The following is a 15376-nucleotide window of genomic DNA, read 5'->3' as shown; positions in this document are numbered from 1 at the left end:
GTGTAACAGACAAGTTAAAACAAAGACAGAAATAGCTACCACCTGAAACGCATCGAACTGTATTCAACTGTGCCATGGAGCGTGGCCAATATTAGGGAGTGTTGTCTGTTATCAGCCCCAAGGGAGACTCAGTGCGATCCCACAGTCCACTGCCAACAATCCTCCTGTGGTCATGTGGCTTCCTGTCCTGGGAAATAACAAGCACATTCAGTGCGGTATGATGATGTACACCTGTGATCCTAACCCTCTGGGAGGCTGAGGCAAGAGGGTCCCAAGATTGAGCCCAGCCTGAATAACTGAATGAGATCTTGTTTCAAAAAAACAAAACCTTATATACACCTTCTATCTTCCTTAAGCCATAATCACGGTGATCAAAAGAAGAGGAGTGATCTTCAAGGACATGTGACAATTTTATTGTGTGAAACAAAACATTACCCTGAAAACATTTCACAGCAGCATAGTAGGCTGGGTATGGCAGTGCAGGCATGTGCCCGTAATCCTAGCTACTCAGCTGAAGTAAGAGGATGGCAAGCAAGCCCAGCCTCGGCAGTTTGGTGAGACTGTGTCTCAACAACAATAACAAAACATTTTAAAGGCCTGATGTAGCTCAGCGGTAGAGTCCTTACCTAGTATGCATTGGGCCCTGGTTTCAATCTCTACTATTAAGAAGGGAAAGAAAGGTTAAAACAGAATTGGTTTTGCTCCTCTTGAGAATGTGTTTGGCTCTTTAGGTTGTTTTCAGATACCATTTGTCTGCATGAGCCTCTCGCATGGGCAAATCAGTAATTATGCCCACACTCTTTAGTTGCATCTCTCTCCTTCTTGCATGCCACCTTGTTGTGTTTTCTGAGGTGGGTGCCAGGGAGCTGGGGTTGGGGATGTTAGTTCCTCAACCAGTTAGAGTTGTGGGCATGTCATTGCTTAATCTTTTTGTGCCCAAGGTGAGAGAAACTTAAACTCAGTCCCTGAAAATTGAAAGTTACAACACATGTCACCCACCTATTATTCTTCTACCAATAAAATTCACCAGTTCACCCCACTCCTGGTTCTAGCTCCAGCCACCAATAGGAATCATAGCACCATTTTTCTCTCTCCTCATCACTCCTGTCTTCTCAGATGAAATTATCCCAAGGAAAAGAAAAGGAATGTTGTGTATACACAGCAAAAGTGAAAGGCTTTCTTGTTGAATCTCTGTCCTTATCATACCTTTTCCTTTAACATGGAAGTTTCCTTGCCATGTTACAGATAAAACTGAAATGCCAAGCAAGCTAAAGCAAAACTAAGCAGATTGAAGAAATCATTTTTATGTTTGGCGGAAGTATTGTGTTTACTAACAGCTCAATGCATGCCAAGTGGTGGGAATAAATTTCCAGTGAAAATCATTTACTCAGTTGGCAGAGTTAAAGCAACTAAAGCACAGATTAAATTAAATACTTCCCGATTAGCAGATGGAGCCCACTTTCCCATGTGTGTGGGAAAAGGAACAAAATAACTGAGTTCCATTTCTGGTTCTGAACTTCCCCATGATATCCTAGCTGTTAAATCTCTGGAGATAGCTTTTCTTTTTTTCTTTTTTCTTTTCCTTTTATTTTCCCCCTCTCACTACTAGGGATTAAACCTAGGGCCTTTATACTGAGCTACATCTCCAATGCTTTTTTAATTTTTTTGAAACAATTTTTTGCTGAGTCACTCAGTTACCCAGGCTGGGCTCAAACTTGCAATCATCTTGCCTCAGCTTCTGAGAATTCTGGAATTAGATGCATGTATCATCAAGCCTGGCTTGGAGTTACCTTTTTATGATGCTGCTCTTTTCTAAAAAATCAGTATTACCCTTCCTTGAAACACATTTCTGCTATCCTACTCCCTAAAGATACAATTGATTAGGTTTATGCCTAATCAATGTGCCAGTATATAAAAAATACCACCAGTCATTGTTATCATGGCCCTCCTCAATCAGAATACCTGGGCTGAAGTGCGGCCTAAAGTAGGGCAGGTAATGTTCAGATTACAGCATCTGCATTGTAACCTTGGCTGGTGTTGTGGTTTGTGTTTGGTTGTCCCCTCAGAGCCTCATGTGGTCATGGGGGATGGGCCTTTCACAGGTGACTTGAGTGTAGAGTTTGTGAATGACTCGTGGTCCATTTCCAGGATTGTGGGTGTGAATGCTGCACCCCAGGTGAATATGGCCTGCAAAAAGTATAATGGACAAAAAGAGTCTCTGTCTGTGCTCCTCCCCTTTTGCTTTTATTGCTTGTGCTGTTTTCTGCCATCATGAACTGTTGCCTTCTGCCATGTGCCACTGTGCCTTGGAGCCAGCTGATTATGGACTGAAACTTCCACAAACTTTGAGATAAATAAACCTTTCCTTCCTTAAGTTTGGGTATCTGGTATTTTGTCTCAGCAATGAGCAAACAGTAACTAGTATAGCTGGTGCTGTGTGAAACCTGATGATGTACATGCTCTTTGGGGACCTTTTGGAGTAGAAGGGGTTGCAGCTGGACCTCCAGGCTGATCTTTCTCACCGACTACTGCTGACTGCCCTCACCACCCATGACACATCTATTTTCCACCTGTAACTGGACATTTAACTGATTAGTGGCTCTGCTATTTTCACTCAGGTCCAGGCATCAAGAGCATCCAGTGTTCGAATGGATTCACATGTTCCTATGACATGCTTGCCAGTTTTATTAGTGTGTAAGGAGTACTCAAGGGCTTTTGTCATTCATGTCTCTTTTCTATTGCTATATTAAGGGGGCAGCAGCCAGCCAGCCCTGCCCCTGTGTGCACACCACAGCCATCAGGCCAGCACAGGCAGGGAAAAACAGCAGCCAGCCCTGCACCAGAGCACCCAATGGCCACCATTAGATAACCATAGCCAGCATTGACCAGGAGAACCAAGCAGTCATGCTCTGGAGAAATTGTAGCCGAGGTGGGAAGTGCCAGAGACCCCACTATCTGCTTGTTTGGAAGAACCCAAGGAAACATCAAAACAAAGAAGCAAAAAGCTGTCTCTGGGCTCCAACCCAAGCAGAGCAGGTCCAGGAGATGAAAACATGGAAGAGATTGGGAGTCACACATCTGAAGTTCCTGAAGTGATGGCAACTGAAGTAAAGAAACAACTTCATGAGGCTATAAAAGAAATTAGATCAGAAATACTATCTTGGGTAAAAGAAGAAATGAAAAACATAATAAAAAGATTGCTAAACATCTCTAAAGAAGACATAAAAAATAAGAAACATAGGAAAACTATGAATGAACAATATAAGAGAGATTTAGAATTTAGAATTTAGAATGCATGAAACAGATTCAAAGAGATATCCAGGAAATTACAAACTCCTTTGAAACCTGGCAAGACCACTTGAAAGACTGAAGATAGACTTTCAGACCTTGAAGACAGGGATGCAGCTTGCAATCATGAAAGGAAAGATCTCTTAAAAATAACAATTTAATGACTGTAAAATGATGCAAAGCAAAATAATTTAAGAATTAGAAGTGTCAGTGAAAAATAGATGTCAACACAAATAACATTAAAATTCTATTTACAGAAGTAATAGCAGAAAACTTCCCAAACATGGGGAAAGGATGTGATATGCAGATAATTGAGGCATACAGAACTCCAACTAACCAAAACTGAAATAAATCTACATCAGACATATAATAATCAAGATTCCAGAAATTCAAAACAAAAACAGAATATTAGAAGCTGTTAGAAAAAAGAAACAGATCACCTATAAAGGAAAACCCATCAGACTCATGATAGACTTCTCAACACAAACCATCAAGTCAAGAAGAGCTTGAAGTGAATTATTTCAAGTACTAAAAGAAACATCTTCCAACCCAGATTGATGTACCCTGAAAAATTATCTTTCAGAATCAATGAAGAAGCAAGATACCTCCATGACAAAGAACATCTAGTACTGTATTAGTCACAATTCTTCACAGAAACAGAACTAATTATAGATAGATAGATAGATAGATAGATAGATAGATAGATAGATAGATATTTTAAGGAGCTGCATCAGCTAGCAAGTATAGAATCTGTAGGGCAGGCAATGGGCTGGAGACCCAACAGGGAACTGATGTTGCAGTTCATGTCCAAAGCAATGTGTTGACAGAAGTCCCTCTTTTTTGGAATCATCCTTTTTTTTTTTTAAATTAATGGCATCTATTATTGAATAAGCCCCACCTACATAATAGAGGGTAATTTGATTTACTCAAAATCCAGTGATTCATATGTTAATCTCATCTAAAAAAACACCTGCAGAGGAAAATGTAGACTAACATTTTGCCATATATGTATGCAGCCCAACAATCTGTTACATGTTCATACATAAAATTAACATTCCCAACTTTCAGATATAGCACAAGAGCTCACAAATGTGTTACCAGGTCTATGGTGTGATGGACTACAGGTGGGCCAGGGACTTCTCTTTCTGACCCTTCACCTGGTCTTTTCATCCCTCTAAAGACTTGTACTCACGGTGAGCCTGCAGCATTGCATCCCTGAAGGGCCTTGCGCCATTCTCAGCACACTGCTGCTCAGCCACCTCCTAAACTCCAGCCTACCCAGAAAATCTGGCCTACCTTGTACGAGGACAATTCTGTGGGTCACCCCAAAAGGTGAAATCACACATTTCTGTCCTCTACAAAATGCATGGAGAAGATTAAGTCCAATGAATGCCAAGAAACTATAAGGCACAAGAGAGCATTGTTATTTGAAGAGGTGTGAATTATTCATATATCTGATCCTTTGCTTTCAAATACATAATCAAGCATGAATCTCAATCAGACAGACGATGTCAAACTGTCGGCTATGTTGGACCTTTATGTATCCTTCCTGTCAAGATGTGAGGTCAGTCTAGAGAGATTAAGAATATTGGGATCTCTTAGAACACTTGGCTCAAACTTCTCAATGCATAGTTGTGAAAACTGTGCTCCTGAATATGTGGAAGGTCATCTGCCCAAAGTCTCTATATGTTGCCAATATTTTTCCTCCACAAAAATTTCAACTCTTCCATGAGTCAGGGCATCTACCGTGAGTAATAGAAAGAGAATCAAGAAGGCTTCCCATGAGCCAGCCAGTATGCAGGCTGGGAGGCAAGAAGAGCAGCACGCACACACACACACACACACACACACACACACACACACCCCATAAGCAATGAGCTGATTTGGAGGAAGTCAGGCTGAGATGATAGCAACTGAAGTAAAAATAATAACTTAATGCTTGTATTATTTGATTGACTTTGCAGGCCTAAAGCTGGTAGACTGAGAAACTACTTGGAGGATAATGTTATAGGAACTGTGGGGAATTTCCTTCTGTCTTGTTTTTAAAATCCAGTGTTTTGTTCTGTTACACTGTTTTGTTTTATTCCTGTATCTGGAACCTGCGCGACTATTTTGAGATAACAATATGCAATACAACAATCATTGTTAAATTCCTATCATCTTGTTTTGAAAACCTATATATCTATTGTTGTTTACTGTTGTTGTTGTTTTGCTTTTGTTTTTTTGTTTGCTTCTTGATTTTTATTTCTTTTTTCTCTTTAAAATACAAAAAATTAGACCTTTCAATCTTTCCTACCCTCTCTTTTTTTGTAACAGATCCAACATCAGCATTAAAGGTTAAAATCATTTTGTGGTATGTTTTGCCCACATCTGTGACTGTGTTTCTATTTTCTGTAATTGGCTGCTCCATCTACCGATATATCCATGTTGGCAAAGAGAAACACCCAGCAAATTTGGTGAGTGCTTGGTGTGGTGCGAATATCTGTTTTTTTTTTTTTTTTTCTTTTGTCTTTTTCATTTTTATCGGTACCAGGGATCGAACTCACGACTGCCTGCTTGCAAGGCAGGCACTTATGCCGCTGAGCTAAATCCCCAGCCTCGGGAATATCTGTTTTTAACAACACACTCTGTTCTTGAACAGGTAAGAGTTCCTTCTGAGGGTGTAGTACATTTAAAGTTAAATAGTTGATAATTTTTAAAAATTCTATACTGAATTAGCTCACAAATATAACCAAAGATAAAGATTCCTCAGCTTTGAAAACTTTTTATATTTAATCCTGGATCCGGCAAAGTCTTGAGGTACACAGGTAAATTAAGTCATAATCCCTGCTCTTCTGAAAGTAAAAGCCTAGTTAGGGACTAGAAATTCAAACTATTACATGAATATTGACTGAAACCAGACACTGGATATTCTGCAGGCACAGGTGAGACTAGGCTGGACCTTTGGACTCAGAAAAGATATAAATGAGACCAAGCTATATATTTAAGCTTGTACATAGGCAAGGATTTTCATGGGGTGAGTGATGCTTCAGCTGAACTGGGTATTCAGCTTCAGGGAGTCAGCATTGATCAAGAGAGAAACCAAAGAGGAAAAGAAGCAAGCTTCTATTGATTTGTTGGGGCAGGTACCATCCAGTAAGTTTCCATTGACCAGGAGCATTGCTTGAAAATATTTTTCTTCTTGGTTATTGAATTTTTATGTAGTTGATGCCAACATCCTGAGTAAAACATCACAGCCTGGTGGGCCTGAGCCTTGTGACAGGATTGCTAAAAAGGGTACAAGGGTAGGGGTAAAAGAAAAAAAGAAAGAAAGAATGAAAAAGAAAACACATTCCAGCTTCAATGGGCAGTAGGCCAAATTGACCCTATATGACAGGCTTGGACAAAACATTTTTAAATGATCAATATATCTACATGCATTTGATCGATGGGTTAAGACAGCAGAGAAAGCAGCACAAATGAAGATAGAGCTGCCAAGCCTTTGATCCCACATTAGTCACCTATTAGGTATCTGTAGGCTGACGGGAAGAGCGAATGTTCTCTGCAAAAGGGGCCTTCAGGTCCCCAGAAGTAACCTAGGTAACTGTTAAAACCCACACGTCAGAGGTGTTCTCTACAGCAAAGCTGGTGGGAAACTAATTGTGTATTATCCAGCTGTGTGAATTCCAAAATTAGTAAATTTTAGATCTACTAAAGGCAAGTGAAGTCAGAAGGTTTATTTAGGTTTTTCCTTGGAAACAGTTCCCTCATTTTGTGTAAACATTCTGCCTCTTTAGTATTATATAGTCTCGTGATGGTCAGTTGAGAAGGGAATCAGGGAGAGAAGCCACATGCATGCTACAAAGGGGAATTAGTGTACCACATCCAAGGGTTTATTTGACTGTCCCCAGCCTTTGTTGAACCATGGTGGTCCCTGATCTCTCCCAGGCAGACCTTGAAACCCTACATGGGGGTCAGTTTGGGCACTAAAGCTTAGATGTGAAGAGTTAGAGTTAGGACACTTTGTGCAGGCAGAAAAAGCAAGACACAATGAGGTTGATGTGAGAAACACATCACACTGCTAACCTGTGTGTTTCCTGATAAGGGGTCCTACTGGGGATGGGGTTGCACCCAGTCATGTTATTCTGAAGAACTTGGGCTGGTTTGTTTTTTGTTTTTTTTTTTTTTGTTTTTTTTTTTTTTTTTTTTTTTTTGGCAAAGAGAAGACTCCATGGGGTTTTAAGTTAAGAGTCTCACAGTCACCGCTAGAACAACTTCAGTGTAGCCAAGAAAGGGCTGGTAGCCCAGGTAACCCCACGTATTAACAAGTACATGGTAAACTATAAACAAAACAGCTTCACAAAGGTGCAGTATTTACCACTGCTCATGTGGCCACATTCTTACTTTTCAGAATTAAAAATGTTCAGTAAATTAAGCAATTCACCTGTAATCCTTCAGCCATATAGAGGAAGGTCTACCACCCCTGAGCCTCACACTGGACCAGTACCCACCAGGGAACATTCGGAGTTCTTTAATCCCAGATAGGAAGGTTTGCTGTCTGTGCCTTATAAGTTAGTAAAAAGAGATTGTTCAGACTCCCTGATGACGCTACAAATTCTACTTAACAGCTGTTTTCAGTGTCTTTCTGAAGAGAAAAGGTGAAAACATTTTCTTCTCTCTTTATAGATTTTGATTTATGGAAATGAATTTGACAAAAGGTTCTTTGTGCCTGCTGAAAAAATTATGATTAACTTTATCACCCTCAATATTTTGGATGATTCTAAAATTCCTCAGAAGGATATGAGTCTACTGGGCAAAAGCAGTGATGGATCCAAACTCAGTGATCCTGAGCCCCTCTGGGACCTGGAGCCCCATCCAGGGGAAGGTGAGGTGAAACACTTGGGATACTCCCCACATTTGGTGGGGATTTTCTGTGACTCTGAGGAAAGCACCAGAGATGCTTCTCTGACCCTGCAGGAGTCTCTCAGCAGCACAACGGTTACAGGCGAAGCTGTGGTTGAGTATGAATGTGACGTCAGAACTGATGCTCAGCAGGGACCTGAAGGTCACCAGTTCAGTGCACAAGAGATGGCTTCTATACCAAAATTATTTCAGCAACAGACAGCGCTGACAAACATGGGCCCACCAACCCTGGTGTGTTCATATTCACCTCAGCTCAGCAACTTATACCACCTGGCGCAGGAGCACGCGGTCTCGGGAGAGGGACTAGAGGAGAAGCCGTGGATGACGCTGGTCAGCTGGGACTCTCAGACCAGCAGACTGTGTATCCCTTCCTTCCCCAGCTTTGACCAAGGCCCCAAGGACAGTGAGTATCCTGAGACTGATGATCTTGCAGAGGAGGGCCTGTTGTCCAGACTCTGTGAGGCACAGGTGCCGGATAAACCAGCAGAAGATGAGAACTATCTCCTGCAGTTTATGGAGGAATGGGGACTTTGTGTGCAAATGGAAAACTAACCCTAGCAAGATTTGACTTTGCCCCGTCTCTACTGTGACAGGGGACAGGAGTGGAAACAGGTGGATGCCAGGGCTGTGAGCAGCATCTTCGCATTCATCGGTGTTGGTGGGGATGACAGCCCTTCTCTGCTCCCTACACTCTCTTGGGGTGCGGGCTGCCTGTAGGCCCCTCATGATGTTCATGGAGCCCTTGGGGTGCAAGGGCTGACCTTTGCTTTAGACGGAATCAGCATTCAATGCATGTTTGCCCTGCAGGATTGGTTCAGGAGGGCATACTATGGCCATTCCGCTTATTAACTTTTTAACAAGCATGATTATCTGATTATTTTTACTATGTATGGGTAATACCGCAAAATATTTCATAAAGACTATCCATTTTACAAATACTACTTTTCCAGAATTTGTTGGTTGTGAAAATGGTGAGGTACCTAGAAATATAAAACTACAGCTGAGCTTTGGTGGTGCATGCCTGTAGTCCCAGTACTCTGAGAGGCAGAAGGATCACAAATTCAAGCCCAGCCTGGGAAAATTAGTGAATTTAGGAAAACAGTGTCTCAGAAAGAAAAAAAGAAATTGTAAACGCTTTTCTGTGAATATAGCTTGCAGAGGATGCCTAGAGGTTCATCACCAGCACTGCAAAATGTGTGCGTGCGTGTGCGTGTGTGCGTGTGTGTGTGTGTGTGTGTGTGTGTGTGTGTGTGTGTCGCATGTTTAGACCAGGGTGAAGTAAGTCACACATCAAGACTTCAATCCACGGTTCCACTATTCAGCCTTAATGTTCTAGGTTTAGAGTGAATAAATCAGGCACAAACCTCCATAATATCACATGTTTTTGTCTACTTTAAGAGACAATATTCAACGGTTTATGAGTCGTTCTAAAGAATAAGCACAAATTTTTTTCTTTTAGTCAGAAAACTGTTCTCTCCGAATTTAGTAGGGACTTTTATTTTCCCTCAAAAATAACTCAAAAGAAAATGTGACATTTTATAGTGGAATACTACATGATTTCTGGAAAAATTTACTAAAAAGATATCTAATTAAGGTTATATAATTGATAAACTACAAAGTATTCAGCAGTTGAAATACTATGTTAGTATTACAATATTAAGTATTCTGCTAGGATGGGGAGTATGAGGACTCTAAAATACATATGAGAGAATATCCTGTGCCCACATAATATTAAAATCAGTGCATAAACGCAGTATATTGAGAAGAAATAAATGAACATAGAAGGGAGAGTTTGTTAAAATTTAGCAGAATTTACCAAGGCAGATATCCATGAAATATTACCTTCCTAATTAAACTCCAGCAACTATTCCCTTTACTATTTGTTAAGAAAATGAAATTCTCCAGTCACACTACATTAAAATGTGACAGAATCTACAAAGTTGAGCCATATAAAATTGTTGATATGTAGCTGTCTTAGATCTAAAAGAAAAGCAATTGCATATGGTTTACCTTAAGATGCATGAATTCATGATCAATTATTACTCTTTCAGGAAGACAGAAATGTGTTTCCTTAGTCATGTTTTTGGCACAGGCAAACAACCCTTTAGGAGAAATGGATTCTGGGGTCACGGCCCTTTGTGATTGTCCACAAATCCAAACCGTTTCTGAGCAAATGATTTAATTAGAGCATAATTATATTAATCAGAATGTTCTGTTCCTCTCAGTCTTTCTAGAAATGATTCTGCTGGTTCTAAAGCATGAATTTGTAAAACAAATTATAAATGAAGTTCAGAAGTAGGAGAGATGAGTTATGAAAAGCAAAAAGAAATTAACTGGTGATAGTTTGGTTTATTAATTTCACTCATGTAATTTTTATTGAGTATCTACTAGATCCTACAGGCTCCTCATCTGTGAACTCAAATAACAGCTTCCTTAGGCTGAACTGTAGAAGGCATGTAGAGTGGTGCCAGGTACATAATGAGTACTGTAAAGTGTTTGTCATCATCATTATTAGCTGCCAGATCATATGCTGGCACCAGAAAGAGAACCACTTAGACATATGGCTCTGTTTTGATTCAGTGACAGGCCTTGCCTAACTTTGCTTTTCTTACCTGAAAGTACAATAGTAATTTTCTTCCTACTCTATGCCTTCAGATTGAACCACATTTCCTGACTTTGAAAGAGAAAATCTAATTCAGAGTCGCTTTTCCGTTCTTGTCATTCTAAGCATGTCAGAAGGATCGAGTGTTTCTCCAGTTTTGCTGCAGCAGTACTTTGCAGGATAGGTACACACACACACACACACACACACAACACACACACACGGGCACACACACATGCACGCACGCATGCACACACGCACACCCACACACACCAGAGGTCCCTGACCTAGGAAGATTCAGTCTGAGATTTTTCCAACTTCAAGCCATACACATTCAGTAGATCCTGTTCTTAAAGATTCAATGTGATTTTTTCCCAGGCCAATGATATGTGTGGGGCACAGTCCCCTCTCCAGATGCTAGATAGTGGTTGCCAGCAAGGTGATCATAAAGGGAGATGCTGATGCTCCACAGTGGGTCTAAGATTAACCAAGCACCTAGCTAGGTTGAAATCACTTTCGGCTTGACCACATGACATATGGCTATAATTTGGATGAGTGTCTCCCAAGGTCTGTATGTTGCAAATTGTTCCCCAAATTGGCACTCATAGAAGGTTCTGTGAACCTTGAGGAGGTAGGTGAGTGGTCCTTGGGCCACTGAGGGACTCAAATCTCTCAGTTTCTGCTTCCTGGCTGGGATGCAAATAGTGGCTCCCACAGGTCCCCCTTCCTATGATGTGCCATCCTCATCAAAGACCCAAACCCATCCATGAGGTTGTCCAGTCTTGGGTTTAAATCTCAAGAACTGTGAGCCAAAATAAACCTCTTTACTACATAAGGAGCTGCATCAGGTTATTTCATTATAGTGGCGTGAAACTCACTAACACAGTGCATTAAGTGCCTTTTTTACTTATATGTTCAACTTATGAACCCCATCATAAGTTGAAGCACATCTGTATGCTCAGAGAGGAGCATAGGACAGATCTTTCTCATGGGGGAAGGTGATATTTTAGATGTGATCTGTGAGAGGAAGCTGGCATGCATCGCGCCTTTCGTGGCCAGGGCTTACCACCTTCTGAGGTCTGTTTCAGATTTCAGCCTAGGCCTGAGGTTCAGGTAGAGCTGTGAAGTTGAAGGCTCAGAGTCTTTGCCAGGAAATACTCATCCTATTACTGGTTATCGCTCCATTCTAGAATTTCACATGCTGCTTCCACATGAGGCTGATTTTCTTCATGCAAACAGTTCGGTGGCTCTCTTTCTATACCCCATCAATCCTAAACAACTAGTGAATTGAAAATATCTCCACTGTAAAGCAAGTGAAACAGTCACATCCTGCCCAAGGGAAGGCTGTGAGTGAAGTAAACTTGCCCCCAAAGCCTGCTCCATGGAAAACACTTGGTGCTAAGTTCAGCTCAAAGGAGATCAGTGCAGAGAGAAAATCTGTACAGCCCAGATCCCCAGCATGCCCGGGGTGATGAATCTCCTGAGAACATTAAACAGAGGGCTTGATAATCGTGGATGGGTGCACCTGGTCATGAGTCAAAGTCTTTCTGGCCCACACATTTCCACCCCCACATTGTGGGTGAATTCAAGCTAAATTATCTTAGAATTTTCCCCTTTTTGTTTTGTTCTCCAAAATTGTACCAACCATAAATCTTCTACCTGTATTTTTTCCCCAAAGACTTTGCTCAAAACATGTGCCTTTAATTTTTTTAAATAAGTAATTCTATGCTTATGGGTATTTTATAGGAATGTTTTTATTATAGAAGATATATTAAGATACACATATGTGTTCACTGTGGAGTAACAAAAAATGAATCAGAGAAAAATGTAGACAAATTAGCATAGAGAAATGATTGTCAACTAAAGACAGTTTTGTCCTCCATGGGACATTTGGCCATGTGTGGTGACTTCAGTAAGCCTCTGCAGTCTCACAAGTTATTGGGACTTTCGGCACCTCTACACACCTGTCATAGCTCAGGGAGAGAATGCCGCTAGCTTCCAATGGAAAGAGACGGGAAAGATTCTAAAAATCCTGTAATATGCAGAACAGCCCTTCCTAACAAAGAATTATTTAGCCCCATGTTCACGATGCCTAGCTGAATAAACCCTGGTGTAAAATTTTCACATTTTACTGCATGTAGGCAAATATTTTTCTCAGACTAGCAGATCATATTGAATTCTTTCATAACGTACTTCTTTCACTCAAAACTACATAATAAACTGTCTTATTTTACCTATAGATTAAGTTTATGATACAATCAAACTAGGAATTTTAGAGCAGCAGATTAGCAATTATTTTCTCTCAACATAATGCTTTAAATTTTTTTAGCAAAACAATGACCAAAAAATCGGATTTGTTAACCATCTTATAAGTTCTATAGGGATTCTGTTGGACATGACTGAAACCATCCTGAGTCTCCCTGGTCAGCTTTCCTCATGTAATTCTGCAGTGTACCAAAAATAACTAAAAACATTAAGTCGATATGCAGAGCTTTACAACTAGACCCCGGTGCTGTCAGTACCTGGAATGTATCTAACATCCTTACTACTAGTTTAAGACTAACCAGGAACATTCTAGGCAGGGTGACAGCATTTTCTCGACCTCACAATATGCCCCTATTTCTGATTCAAATCCCAGAGACCCCTCTGATCTTGCCCACTCCCTTCTACTAAGAAGTCCTCAATAAAATGCAGTCCTGGATCTGTCTGTCTCACTCTCCAGTCTTAATGGCCTCCTGATGCCTGTTATTAAACACTAGGACCAGATTGTTTCAGGATGGATTTCAGGAGTCTTTCAAAGACAAATGAATTTCTCAAAAGCATTATTTCTCAAAAATTATTACCCCTCCAAAGTGGTCAAATGACTGGTAGATGGTCACATAGCTTCTTTAGAGATGTTGGACACCTTATGCTTTGTTCATACTAACACTTTCCTTAAGGCCAGGAGACCCTCACTAGTGATTTGAAGGCAGGCTCAGTTACACAGGAATTCCTGTTACCATCTTAGCAGGACCCCTGCTCTCCAGCTTCCTTTCCTCTTTGATCCTACTTTGCTAATTTTAACCGTTGATAGATTTTCCAGTTGGTTTTCATGCCAGTAAAGGTGTCACTGTAAACAGCGATGTGGGCTGGAATGTTATGTGGTGTTATGTTGTGTTGTGTTATGTTCTGTTATGTTTGCTGTGATGCTTTGTTATTATATGGTTGTTTTATGTTAATGCTCGTGTTGGTAGGGTGAAGCTCCTTTTGTCTCAGAGCCTTAGTTCTCTGAGCCTTTACCACATCTGGAAGCAAATGAAACTTTCTCTGCCTTACCCTGCTCCACAGATTTCTTTTGATTTCTCAATCTGTCACTCTTTGGATGAGATGGTACTTGGAAGCTCCCCACCAATTCCAAAGATGAACATATGGCTCTTGTTTGTGTTTCCTTGCCTGGGCCACTGAGACAGATGAACACTGATGGGAAAAAATTTCAGTCACCATTTGTGTCTTTAGAACTAATTTCCATGGGATACAAGAATCAGACTCTGCTCTTAGAAGTCTCATATCAAGATCATCTACTTGCTATTCTCATACAAGTATGTTCTCGAACTCAGTTCTAAGGATAGGGATCTAAGGGTGGATTTAAATCCATTTAACTTGATTTAAAATATGACAATTTTAGAATATTTAATGTGAGGGCAGGAAGCATGATGAAGGTTTTAATCCAAACCCCAAAGAAGGAGGTGTAGAGAACTGGGTCTCTATTAAATTTATTGACTTTTTTGCTTTTAAAAGAGTCTGGCTGCATTTGTCTAACTTACAGATATGTGAACAAATGGAAGCAAACATCAGAGCTTTCCACACTGACTGATGGAATGATTGATTAGCAGAAGAGTCGGTGTGGTGTATTGATTACAAAAGTTGAAACACTTCATTCAAGGTCCGGCTCTGTAGCTTCTTAGCTTTGTCGTCTCAGCAAAACTTGGCTTTGGATCAAATTCCCTCATCAGGGGATAATAATTATACCTACCTCATAGGGTTAGGAGGTTTAAATGAATCATTTAAAGTGCTTAGGACAGTGTCTGGCGCAAAGAAAGTGCTCATAGATGTCAGCAATTTTTAAAATGCACCAGAAGGCATATGGAAGAATGTGCATTAAAAATGTTCATTTCCAGAACATTTAGAAAGAACACAAGTGTTTATCAGCTAGCAGAAACGTGGAGAACAACCGGAATACAGTTGGGCAAGACAACATGAATGAATCTCACTAATACACTATTTTTAAACAAAAGAGCAATTCCCAGATAGAGAAGGATTCCAGTTACATAAAGTCTCAAAACATTCAAAGTTAAACATATGGTGTTTAGGGATACATGTGTACAATAAAACTATAAAGAAAGGCAGAGAAATTCCTAATGAAGTGCAAGGTCATGATCCCCCTTGGGAACCGGAGGATGGAGAAGAGCTGCTGGTGAGGCGGAGTCCCTGGCCTTGGTGATGGTCTCCTAGGAGGGTGGAGGAAACAAGAGTATTCCTTTGCTTATTTTTCTTTAACAACATATGTAATACATGCTTCAATATATAAATACTTAGTTAAGCAAA

General features: G+C 40.5%; 1 protein-coding gene across 2 annotated transcripts in view; it reads left to right on the top strand.

Moving 5' to 3' along the window:
- The window catches only part of Il20ra (interleukin 20 receptor subunit alpha), a 35522-nt gene extending 26394 nt beyond the window's left edge, over positions 1 to 9128 (top strand). For both annotated transcript variants that reach the window (XM_003468507.4, XM_063233008.1), the window contains 2 exons: positions 5605 to 5744; positions 7954 to 9128. In XM_003468507.4, coding sequence (XP_003468555.3) covers positions 5605 to 5744; positions 7954 to 8742 — 929 coding nt within the window. In that variant the 3' untranslated portion in view covers positions 8743 to 9128. The remainder of the gene's footprint in view (positions 1 to 5604; positions 5745 to 7953) is intronic.
- The last annotated feature ends 6248 nt before the right edge of the window (positions 9129 to 15376 follow it).

The sequence above is a fragment of the Cavia porcellus genome, unplaced genomic scaffold (assembly GCF_034190915.1).
Source record: "Cavia porcellus strain 051 isolate PalLab524CR breed Dunkin Hartley unplaced genomic scaffold, mCavPor4.1 scaffold_22, whole genome shotgun sequence".
Taxonomy (NCBI): domain Eukaryota; kingdom Metazoa; phylum Chordata; class Mammalia; order Rodentia; family Caviidae; genus Cavia; species Cavia porcellus.
Note: the sequence above shows the minus strand (reverse complement) of the source record. Positions and strands in the feature narration are given on the sequence as shown.